This window comes from Neodiprion pinetum, chromosome 3 (genome assembly GCF_021155775.2).
Source record: "Neodiprion pinetum isolate iyNeoPine1 chromosome 3, iyNeoPine1.2, whole genome shotgun sequence".
In the NCBI taxonomy this organism is placed as follows: domain Eukaryota; kingdom Metazoa; phylum Arthropoda; class Insecta; order Hymenoptera; family Diprionidae; genus Neodiprion; species Neodiprion pinetum.
In genome coordinates, this window is record NC_060234.1 from 34,287,508 (window position 1) to 34,299,958 (window position 12,451).

Consider the following 12,451-nt stretch of genomic DNA (forward strand, 5'->3'; position numbering starts at 1 on the left):
AACCGTTCATGTTCGTTATTTTTATACGTTTTCGTTACACCCATTATACTCGCGTTAATTGATGTCCGCGTAACACGCGACGCTCCCAAATATAAATAATTAATTAGTCCGTACGACATGTAATTCGTTTGGGTTCCTCCCATTTCGTCGACGTCAGGAGCCTCTGGGAACTCCCGAAGGGAACGGTGAACTTAAAATTTATTCAACATTTTTACGCAGTGCTAATAGTCTGACACTTCATTTTCACAGGTAAATTTTCTTTTTCTCATCTTTCCTCTGCTCCTTCACATTCGACAACAGTCACGAGCTTAATTATTCGACTATTCACGTGTTACGTATATGTACATACATATGCACATTAAAAGGGATTCACATTTTACTCTTTACTCTTTGCCCGAATCGTTAAAAAATTAGTACTGAATACGAATTGTGAAAAAACATTGCATTGAATTATGGAACATAACGGATGACGGTAGAAATAGTAATATTCTATCGGAATACGTGAAATAAAAATCCAGAAAACGCTAACTAACCATTCAGGCAATATAATGATACATAATAATATTCAGTCAATTAATTCTGATACACGCATTTGCTTGTATCAACGAAAGCTTTTAGTTCACCAAAAATACTCATTGAAGATCATAATAATGATCTAAAAGTGGGAACTGATAGATATTAATACAGCTCGTTCTTCTCGTTACATATACTTTTTCGTTATTTGAAAAATATGCTTTCGCTAAAGTCATTAAAAACTGTATTCATTTATTAAAAAAACTTTGCGCCATGGATTATTTTCTTTGTTTATATCTTCGTGTTATTGTTAGCAACTAGGCTCAAAAAGAAAAATTTTCATACGAAGAAATAGTTTGTTTTTTCCGTTGGAATATCGTCCATAGTGGAGAAATTTTCAGGCTTTTCGACTTCTGAGATGAAATATTATTTATTTACAAGTAATGAATTTGAACCGTGCAACCCGTAAATCCATATTGCCAGATGCATAGACAAACACAATTTTTAGTACACATCATTCAATTATATTCCAGATGAAAATATTGCATTAAGAAATTGGGGTCTCATTAGACCCCACGCGCTTACTGGCTATACGAAGCTGATGCGTCTAATAAAGGGGAGTAAACCAAAAAAACCGGTTTCATACCAACACAGTCTCTTTTTCATCTGGAAGTTTATGCCCTTACAATTCTTAAACAGCTGGTACAGTAAAAATTTCGGATTTCTGTCTTGAGTATTTACGGCTCGCCGAGAAAAGAATCAACAGTTTGAAATGTTCGAATCCCACTACACCGCATCCTTCCTAGCCTTCTCTCTCTGCATCTCCATCTCACAAACAGTCTCTCCTTCCATACGATGCAGACGCATACATACACTCGGTATAACACGATGGCAGTAACTGCCGTGAGCAACGGGAATCTGGATTCATACATGGAAGAAGGTTGCCGGCGGCGATGTGTAGCAAAATTGACGGTGTAGGACGGGCGAATAAATCGAATCGTGTAAACCATGGCCCAAAGTGGATCGTTCTGACAACGATTAACAGCGTGCGTTAGTTACTTCGTCAATCTAGGCATCTCCGATGCTCGAGGCAAACCCGAAATGGAAAATCCGGACGTGGTCGAGCATTTCTACGGCGTTTACCTTCTCTACTGCACCAACCCGAAGTACAAGGGCAGAATCTATATCGGTTACACCGTGGATCCGAACCGCCGGATCAAACAGCATAACGCGGGAAAACAGTTCGGCGGAGCTTGGCGGACCAGCAATAAGGGACCATGGTAAACCTAACCTCACTTTGAACGCTTTTACTCATCTCCCATCCGTAGCAACTTTTTCCAGAGATATAGAGCGGTAGACTGATGCATGCAAAGTTTTTATGTTTGGTTTGAACAGTGAGCGGCAAAGCGAACGCAACGCAATTGAGATTTAACTGAAGAAATGAAGAATCGAGAAACGCGCTCGATCTTACCAACGGAGAAAAACGAACGTGCTTGTTTGGAGTTAACAGATTTTCAAAACTTCAACATTTTAAACACGTTAGAATTGAACAATTTCTTTAATATAGAAAGCAGATAATTGTATTTGTAGATACGAAGTTATAGCATATAGCGGATTCACATTCTTATTGCAATATTATCGTTATCATCTACGAATTGATAACATGTATTTCAGATAATTAGAATTAGTTGCAAAGAATGCATTGTTGAACACCGTATTTCGAGAAATTTTCAATAAAAATAACAAACATTTGCTAGAACTCCCAGACATTTTCCTCTTTTTCAACACAAATCGGCGTGTACCTCGTACGGAGTTGCTGGAATAACTATAAGTATTAGTACAAATAAAAATCGCACGATATTTCTGCAGCTTTGTAAAAGATTGTTAACTCTGTATAATACAACTCTAATCTTCAACGGTGACAATCTAATATCTTCTAATTTTTATTCAGGACGATGGTGATGATTATCCACGGATTTCCCAACGACATTTCAGCTCTCCGGGTAAGCAAACAACGACGTGCATTGAAAATAGTCCACATTGCCGCTGTAACGTCGCAAGAACCTTTAAATAAATATGATATTCATGCAGTTCGAGTGGGCTTGGCAGCATCCGGATATCAGTCGACGATTGAAGCACGTCCCGCGTAAAAAGTCAGGTCAGAATAGTTTCGATTACCACTTGATGGTGCTGGGAGAAATGCTGAGAGTCGGACCTTGGTCTCGACTACCGCTGACCGTTCGTTGGCTGGCGCCCCATTTCGCGAAGGATTTCCCAGCCGAGCGATGCCCCCCGATGCACATGCCTTTGGTATACGGCAAAGTGATCCCGAAGAAGGTGCAGCGAGGCGAGGGCGGAACAAAGAACAGGAATAAAGATGCTTTCCCTGAGGACACGGATGCTTCCGGAAGTGCAGGGGGGCTGCTTTGTTCGCTCTGCAAGAACCTGTTGGAGCCAAACGAAAAGCTGACTTGCGTTAACCCGACGTGCACGCTGGTGAGTCACTTGGTTTGTCTGGCGAAGAGGTTCAGGAACGACGGGATGATTTTACCGGTAGAAGGAACGTGTCCTGCCTGCCGGATCAATATTCTATGGGGGGATTTGATTAGGAAGATGAAAGGCTGCTACCAAGACTTGGCCGAGGCGGCAAACGCCGAAAGTGATTCCGATATCAGTGATTTTTGACACGTAATTAGACATAAGTATAATCTTCTCACCCTCGGTTGATTTCCTGCACGTTAAATATTTCGCTTATTATTTATACTTTCGATACGTTCAACGAGCCAAGGACTTTCGTGCGAAGAGAATAGTCGCCGATTAATGATATTTTGAAGAATTGTTAATATCAAAATAGTACCCGTGCATTCGTGAGAAAAATTTCATTGTTTCTATTCTGATACAATTTCACACATATTTTCATAAGGAATTTGTATATATTATACTGTAATATAGGTAGAACCGTAGTTTTAATTAATCTTAAAAAATACACAAACTCGTGACTTTACATTGAACAGATCTTTAATCGACTATAAGACATCCTCTCGACTAACTGATTAATCCTAACTTTACTTACATAACTTCAAGTTTCGAGGGGGTCCCACTCAGGTAAATTCATCATCAGCGAATGATTGTTTCAATATACCTTTTGAATTTTGAATTATCTTTCATGACGGTTTCATGCATTTTTCTGCAAGTCATTCAGATCAAAGTATGAAAGAAAGTGATTTTCAAGAAAGCGTGGAGTAAAATCAGGCTCGACATTTCTCTCCAAGTGCCAACATTTTTCGAAAATAGATCTCTGTATCAAATATCGAGAAAATTTTGCCAAACCTTATAAATTTGAAATCAGATACTTATCACGAAGCTTAGCCTCTACATTTGATTTAGTAAATCCGCATAATCAGTAATTTGTAAATATTCTAGCCAGATCACAAAAATGTTCACGCAATATTAACTAGAATAAGTGTGAATGATAAATAAAAAATTAAATGCGAGCAAGCTAGATTGATGAATGCAGTTTATTGTAAATAATTATTTAAATAAGTTATAGGAGTAAATGAATAAATAAATAGATAAATAAATGAATAAATAAATAAATGATACGTATAAATAGTAGCGTTTAAAACTAAATGCCAAACTAACTTGTCGTATTTACAAATTCAATGCTTGTACACATTTCGACCTGTGTTATCGATTTTGAAATTGAATTTTCCCGAAAAAGGCATTTCGCCCGAGGCACCTATGCCTGGCATCCATGTATACGTACATATGACAAAATATTTGTACATTTCATTGACCAATTTTTTGGTTCACCTAACGTTAACCGTTTTTTTTTCCTCTAACTGTAGTTCTTCATATATGTTCTCGGAAATACTTTCTAACACAAGAATGTCGTCTTTACAATGACAGAACCTTGCCCCCCCCCCCTCAAGTTTCTATACATATTTGCAGAAGTGTAAAGCACACCGCGATCGCGACCCTCGAATTATCTCAAACGGAACATGCTAACACTTCGAACAAATAAAACGAGTAAGTGTAAGTAACTGTACCCATTTTCAATGTCCCACAGAGAAAACTAGGGTAATTAATCATTCAACGTGGGATTGAACATTCAAAGTAGGACCCTTGTTCTCTTTTATATCTGTAATTGTAGGTACACCAGAGTGCAGAGGTGTAAATAATTCAGGTGTACTGCAGTTGCGCATACCAATTATCAGGCATCATCCAAGAGGAAATTACGCATCTCAAACCACATTTGACACAGATAGTGCACCTCGTCATTTTTGTAGTGGGTGATTAGTACGCCAAGTTGATCGGGTGGGTCAGGAAACGACTGTAGTGAGCGAGGAAAGTGATCCACTTACCGTATAAAAATATCGATCGCTATGCCGCGTCTCATTCTGTTTACAAATTATTTGGCTACTTTTGATTTATAGCTTAAGGATTTTTCTCCCTCAAAATGACCCTTTCGCAATATTTTCCCAAAATATATGATATACTGCAATTGATAAACCGCGCGTCTAAACCGAATGGCGATAAATTTCGCGAAATTAAAGGAAATACAAGCATCACTTACATATTATGCATAAAGGCATATTTGGCACGTATAAATTACAGCTAAACGATCACCCAATATTCAGCGATCAAGTATCTATCCAATTAGAATGCGGTATAAACGGGTCAAAAACGTCGCTAATTTACTCGTCGGCGTGCACACGGCTATTTGAATAAAATGACATCAATGGATTTGAAACTCCGAAGCGTGGGTGACCGTTATTTGCACTTTGCTCTCGGTGTTCAGGCTTCTCTTTGATTTCAAATTCTACAAAAGTCCCCCCGTGTAGTCGTCGTCTCCGCCATAATCGTCGTAATAGTCTGCGCCTGGAGGAACGAATATTCCTCCCAGGAACCCGGAAAGATTCTCTCCCATTCCCATCGCTGAGGCCACTCCGAATACAAACCGCATCACCACAAGTCGAACAAAGTTCACCACGTTTGTCTCCCTGGTCTGGAGGGCGAGCTGCTTCGTCTTCTTCTTCGTTTTTCCCTCCCCAAGTTCGATCTAACCAGATAATTGACTTTCAAAATCGAACAAATTTATACGTATTTTTACTGCCGAGCAAAATTATCTTCTTTATACCCTGAACACGTTCGAATCGACTTATTTTCCAAGATTGAGGTACGAGTATAGGTTTCATTGAATTTCACACTCTACATGCAAATTAAACTGGTTTGCTACAATCAATGGATAAAAATGGTCTACAAGTATTGAAGCGGCTGACTTATTAAAGTGTCGTGAAAATGTTTCTAGAAAATAATATCAGAGTCAATATGAAAAATAGTTTGTTGAAATTAAACCGAGTTGAAACTTTTGCCTTGAAACTTCCAACCCCAACTACAGAATATGATCGAACCATTGATGAATAAATAACAATTAGTATGCGTGCTCACCGTTAGTAAAACGAACAGAAGAACCAAAAGCGATGATCTGATCTTCATGTTTGCTGATCTAAAGCTCCGCAATGAGCGAGTATCGATGAGAATTGATTGTCAGTCGAAATATATGAGACCAGGAACTGCAGTTTCCGCCGGTTTTTATTGCTGGTTGTTCTGGTCGAGGAAAGCGAGGAAAGTCGACTATTCGTTCACGCACCACCGAGGCTCGAGTAAAATTGATCAGATTTAAACGTCAACGGAATATATCGCGGTGTGAAGCTTTGAGCAAGGAGTAACCAAAACGCTGATTGGCTGCACACTCCGTACAGAATGAACCGACTGACTATGATCGTATACGAGAGAAGGCTGAGGCTCGCTAACGGGATCCACTAATAAAAAAAAGAAAGAACGAAGGAGACATTCAGGCCGAACCAAAGCACGTGATGAACGACGTCGTGACAACAACGTGGGGCTTTCGGGGTGCCATTTGCAAACCTACCGATCGTGTCTCAAGATATTCTAATGATTTTTTTCAGGGTTCTTACGCTTTTTGGAACCTGAAATTCCCTGACTTTTCCAGGTGCTCCAGCCTGAGAACAGGGTTTTTTTCCAGTAACCTTCCAAGAAATATGCCGCTGATTAATGACAATTTTTTTGCATGTTAATACCAATACCTTCAATATTACCCAGTAATTAATTTACTGTTCGACTACTAATTTACAAACAACAGCCAGCGATTTTCAGTAAGATAAAAACGAAAGGAGGTTTGATATCAAGTAATGTACGTATAAGAACGATTTTATTTCTTCAAGAAACTTAAAATTCCAGTCTTATTTTCGAAATTCCCTGACTTTACCCTGACTTTTCCCTGCTGTAAGAAACTCCCTGAGTTTTCTCGGTTTTCCAGGTTTTCCCTGTGCGTACAAACCCTGTTGTTCTACCTACGTTAGATTTGAAAGACTTTTTTCTTCGCAGTTGTGAATTTTTGTAAATAAAAACACATTTTGTTTAGACCACTTTCTCAGAGCTGTGTTTAATTCTTCGTATTGACGCTTCGTTATAGTGCAATTATCTGTTATCTTGAAAGTAGATTTTTCGTTATTGAGAACTCGGAAAAGTTGTTATTGCTGCTGGAATAAAGAAAAGTCAGCCCACAAGAAAGATCTTTTCAAAGAGCTTTACGACCGAGATGTAATATTTTTTTCAACGGTACATTCCGAATCAACAAATTAAATTGTATACCCACGTTAGACATGCACGCAAAGTCGGACTTGAGTACTTACAAAAATTAATCAATCGACCCATTTACACGTAATATCTTTAACGCATGCGATTCTTTAGCGCAAGGAATACATTGTTCGTACATATAAGCGAATGGAATAGAATTGTACGCGGAAAGAGTTCATGGTTTTATATACGTTTGCACACGTCACATTCACGCATACAATTAGCTAAATGATTAATATGCAGAGACGAATGTATTTATTATACTACGCTATCTTTTACATCGTTTATTCTTTTTTTCTTATTCAGTCAGTGTCAACCTGTGCGCTTGATAATAAATCACTAATTATGAATATGAATGATTCACAATGCGATTCATGATCCGTCTAAATGTTCTTAAAGCCCCAGTCTCGGGGCGTACAAATTTTAATAAAGTTGTTGAAATACTTTGACATTGACTTTGGCACCGATCAGAACAAATTCGATGTCATCTAACTGTATCTAAAGTTTGATATAATAATAAACTTCAATAATGCCCAAAGTCGCGTATATATATAAAGCTCGTCTTACATAATGAGAAAATTATAATTTTTTAACGGTATGCCTGAGAGTAACAATAAATTTCCAATAATGAAATTAGATCAATAGATAAAGAATGATTTTGATCTACAAAAATTTTACCTTGGATATTCGAAAGCAGCTTCTAAATTGCGTCTTATCAATGGAATTTCCAGTTACGACAAGTATACTTCGCTTTAAATGCAAGCGGCGTGAAAAAAGAAAGAAGAACAGAATAAAGAAATAAATGAGAGGTAATAAGGAACGAAAACTGAAAACATAATGAACGGCTGGTTATACCGTAAAGAGAGCATGAGTATGAGAGTATGAATACGTAATATTTCTCGCTGTATCAATCGTCCGGCATTCAACGTGAAATAACAATTCGACCAAGGCTTAAAGATGACAGTTACGTTATCGTAACTAGCCAAGGTGTTGATGTTGTCGACTATTCCAAGGCGTGCATACACAGATTATGAGCGTAATAAACGTGAACCAAAGCTTCCGTAATTTGATATTACTTTTAGACCCGGTAACCAAGTTGTTGTTGCGGTATCACGACGGTGATGGTATCACGTCGTCGAATCATCCCAATTATCATTCCCACTGTGTAATCTATGCAGCATTGCAGTTTGCAATGGTCACCGTGGATTCTCATTGGCAATGAGTATGATTGACTCCAGTAATTCGCTTCTCAACTACCCGCCGAAGTTGTTTCAATTGAATTCTGTCAATTTTCTCCATTTTTCACGCGCAGTAACCGACACAAGATGTTGGTTCCCACTGCATTGAGCCATGCCGTAGAACAAATGAGATTTTCTCATTTTATCTCAGGGCCAAAAAGAGACGCCTCATTTTGCAAGTACCGTATAACGTTGTATTATTATACTCTCTGTGCGAAGCCTTCCTTCTCTGAGAACGTAATCTTTTTTTTTTCTTCTACAACGGAATTAAGTATAACAAGCATAAAGCATAGAGCATAAAACATGTGATTCTTAAGGTTACAGGCAGGTTGCTGATGTACCTTGATAGCTGTCATTACCCGGTGTAATATCTGGCAACGTTTTGTCTCCTGCATAAACGATGAGACAGTGCAGCAGCATTGCTGGGTTACAATATAGTATTTAAATATGCATACGGTAAAAGTAAGTAGATAATGAACACATCGCTTATGCATGGCCATTCGCTGTACAAAGTCACGATTAATTCTTTAAGAATCGTGCTAGGAGGGCAATGTGCTCATTTCGGTAGTGCACGATCTCATTACAGATTAATGGTGCGGATCTAAGCGAGAAAATCTAGGTAATTAGCGCACACAAACCACCCGCATACTATACATATATAACATATACACATGTAGTATATATGCGGGGTAAATCGAACGAAGATCACTGCAGGTGCATACAGCCAGACCGCGTTATATCAGGTGGTACTAACGTGCAAATCTCTCGCAATTCCTTCCGTGTAGCTAGCTGCGTGTATGTAGTGTATATGAGGCATTCCACCCCAAACCGACTTACGTCAGACCCTCACCACAGACGATTTTGTGTAATTTTAAATACGTTGTAGAGTATACAAAGAAGTTATCCTTCACTGATTGTGAGTATTTTTACTGCTCCCAAAAACACGGAAAGCCGAATTTTCGAATGAATAGCCGTAATCGATTGGCATTAAATTGTTCTCATGAATTCGTTGTTAAAACCCGAAAATTTTTAGAGCAAGATGAAAGTGGGCAAGATTTTGGTTTAGAAGCTACAGGCAGAACAAGTTATTAAAAAGTGGGGAAAATCGAATTGAATATAAATTTCAAAAATACAAATTTATATTTTACATGATTTTTCTCACTTTTTTATATAATAGTTAATAGTTAATAGATTAATAATATTAATAGATGTTTTTGTTTTCGTTATACACTACACCATACTTAAAATTTTTTTTAAATCGCCGACGATGTGTGTCGTACGTAGGTCGGTTTGACGTGGAATGCCTCATATAATTCATCTATAAGATAGGCGGTAAGTCAGTTTTGCACAGAGTTGTTATCTCCCAGTGGAGTTGCCGATTGTTCAGCGTAACTTCCGAGACTCGGTGGAAAAGAGCGCTGCTTGACTTAATATATTTAATATATGCAGCAGGATCTTTGTCCATCTGCGAGTCTACACGAGTGTCGCAGTCAGGCCAGGAATCTCGACGTTTCCGGTTGCAACATGTTTTATTTCTTTCTCATATTTTCATTTTTTTTTTCTCAGATAACAATTCAGACTGCTTTCATAATTCACCCTCGTAGTTCCGAGTCCCTTTATTTCTATTTTAACAGATCTTCGTTAGCACCCACAAATTAGCTGTGTTTAATATAAAATCAACCACTAAACAGTAACAGCGAAAAAAATTTCCTAAATTTCTCTTAAAATTTTATCCTGACTGAAATTCAAGATAACATTGCTCACACGAATAACTGATTACTCGGTATTAAAACACTTATTTCGAATCTAGTTGATAATGGTGAATGTCTATTTCATCCCGTCCCGTACTCCCAATATATTTCCCTAACCATACTACAAAATTTCCTTCTTCTGACCTTCTCCTGGCTTTCCTAACGATTTTTCAACCTGCCTGACATTTCCAGTATTTTTAGATTGTTGTGGACTAGTAGCCAGTTTGTTATAAGAATTTTTGTAGCTCATTCCTAGCTATCTAGTATCTACTAGCTCTAAACTCCACTTTGGCTTTCTTCGTTGCGCAGAAGAATTCAAGCAGAGCCTCCTTGCTCCTACGAATAATTTTATTAATTACAACCCCATTTCTTTTTTTGAATTTCTACCCTGCATTATAAAATCAGTATAACATATACGCAATCTCTAAGATCTAATATTTGCGTAGTATAAATTGATCGAATTCATATCATATAGCCGGAAGTGCTATTAACATTTTTTTGTTACACGAGCGTCGATCAAGCACTTGGATTAAAAAAAAAAAAATTTCCTTACGCACTCTAATGGGTGGACAAATAGGCAGAAGAATGACTACGAAGTGGTTACAAAAACGGCGTAACACCTGCCGCATTATCATATTCTGCTTGCACATTCTCTTTGACTATTCTGTTCTCTTCGCTCTCGGGTAATGAACACATTGTGTCAAAGACCGACGTCGTGGGCGATGAGAGAACAAACGAGGCGTTATAAAACGAAAAAGAATAACATCGATAAGAAAAAAAGACGTCACGCGATTCAATGGAGATGCAATGCGCATCGTTTCTTGACGTCTTCGACAATAAGACGAGTTTCAGCGACTCCTGATATGTCGGCAACTGACGATAATATGCAGTATGGGTATTAGGTGTAATAAACAATGCGATATCGTACCTATACTCAGGTTGTCAAGGCGGCAGCACCATGGGGACCCGGTTAACCGCAGCCGTATAGCAGTGCCTAAAGGAATACATGAAAGACAGGATGCGAAGGAAGGACCGGATACGACCCACCGTGCATATTTGATCAGTTCTAGAAACGAAGGAAATACCCCTCCGCCGATGACCAGTCATTGCTCACCGCATGGCGACGATTCCTTGCGTTATGCGTCGACAATATACAATTGAATAGCTTGAATTAGTTGACTACGAGATTATAACTTCCACAATATTCTTTCGTCAACAAACAACTAAACTCGAATTTTAGTCAATGATATAATAAGACATTGGTACCCACCCTGTAGTTCGCCTGCTTTATTATGTGCAAGATGGCTCAATCGATACGTCAGGGAGAACCCAACGATATTATTTATGAAAGCCTCGATGCCGTGGTGGCATTACCTCGGGTCATAAGCCTGTGCCATCAAAAACTCTAGTATAATCTCTGCACTCCTTATACTTCCAAATGTCAAAGGTTATAATCGTTTTGCGTCAAATTACTTAGAGTAACGAAATTGAAATACGATGAGAAGAAGAATAAGGAGATGATGATACGAATGTGAAGTTTCGTGTCAAAACGACAAATGACGAAAACTCCGACGTCGGATACACGAAGTAAATAAACTTGGTTCGTAGGACGAGTAGTCTGGGTTATAGAGAAGTAGGCAGGTTGAGTCGGGTGTAATCAATTGCAATGAAGCACAACTGCGCGTAGACTTTCTCTAAATGTGTCAGGGAACAAATACTGCACGCTTCCTCCGGAGTTCGTAGACCCAGACGTGTTCCTATCTAGCCATTATACAAACTGATGTAACATCCAACAACAAAACTTGTCAGCATCCAACTGTATTAAATTTCTCTCCACGTTTCATCGGATTTCTATAGGCTCTGCATGCTGCATTGCCTATCCGCGTTTCTCTCCACCATCCAAGCAGTGGATATAACTTCTTCCGTTTTCACTAGAATCTGACATAATACAAGTTATTCATTTATTCACTCACGCAACCGGTTTCAGTCACTTTTTCCCCAACATATTCGACGAATAAAAACTACCGCGGGTGCCGTCATTTACTAAATTGATAAAACGCAGCTTCTCTAATATGAGATTTTTTTACACCCTTTGTACAAAAGTCCAAAAGTGTTGCAGAAATAAAAAAAAAACTCTGCAACACTGCAATCATTCACGAGTATGAAGTGTACGGATTCCATGCGTTATCAGTACTTAAGATCACGTCACCAGAGCAGCAGGATATTAAACTTGTGACGTTCGATCGATCAGGTTCAAAACCAATCCGATTTACCCGGCCAAAGTGA

The 12,451-nt window shown here is 38.5% G+C and overlaps 2 protein-coding genes across 16 annotated transcripts in view; one reads left to right on the forward strand and one right to left on the reverse strand.

Moving 5' to 3' along the window:
* LOC124214634 (uncharacterized) overlaps positions 1-12,451 on the reverse strand; it is a 104,455-nt gene that overhangs the window by 81,116 nt on the left and 10,888 nt on the right. The window lies entirely within an intron of this gene.
* Positions 1,338-4,748, forward strand: slx1 (Nuclease slx1). The gene is made up of 3 exons (XM_046617138.2): positions 1,338-1,793; positions 2,465-2,516; positions 2,605-4,748. Exons 1-3 carry the CDS (start codon positions 1,615-1,617, stop codon positions 3,196-3,198), a joined length of 825 nt encoding a protein of 274 aa, XP_046473094.1. The 5' UTR covers positions 1,338-1,614; the 3' UTR covers positions 3,199-4,748.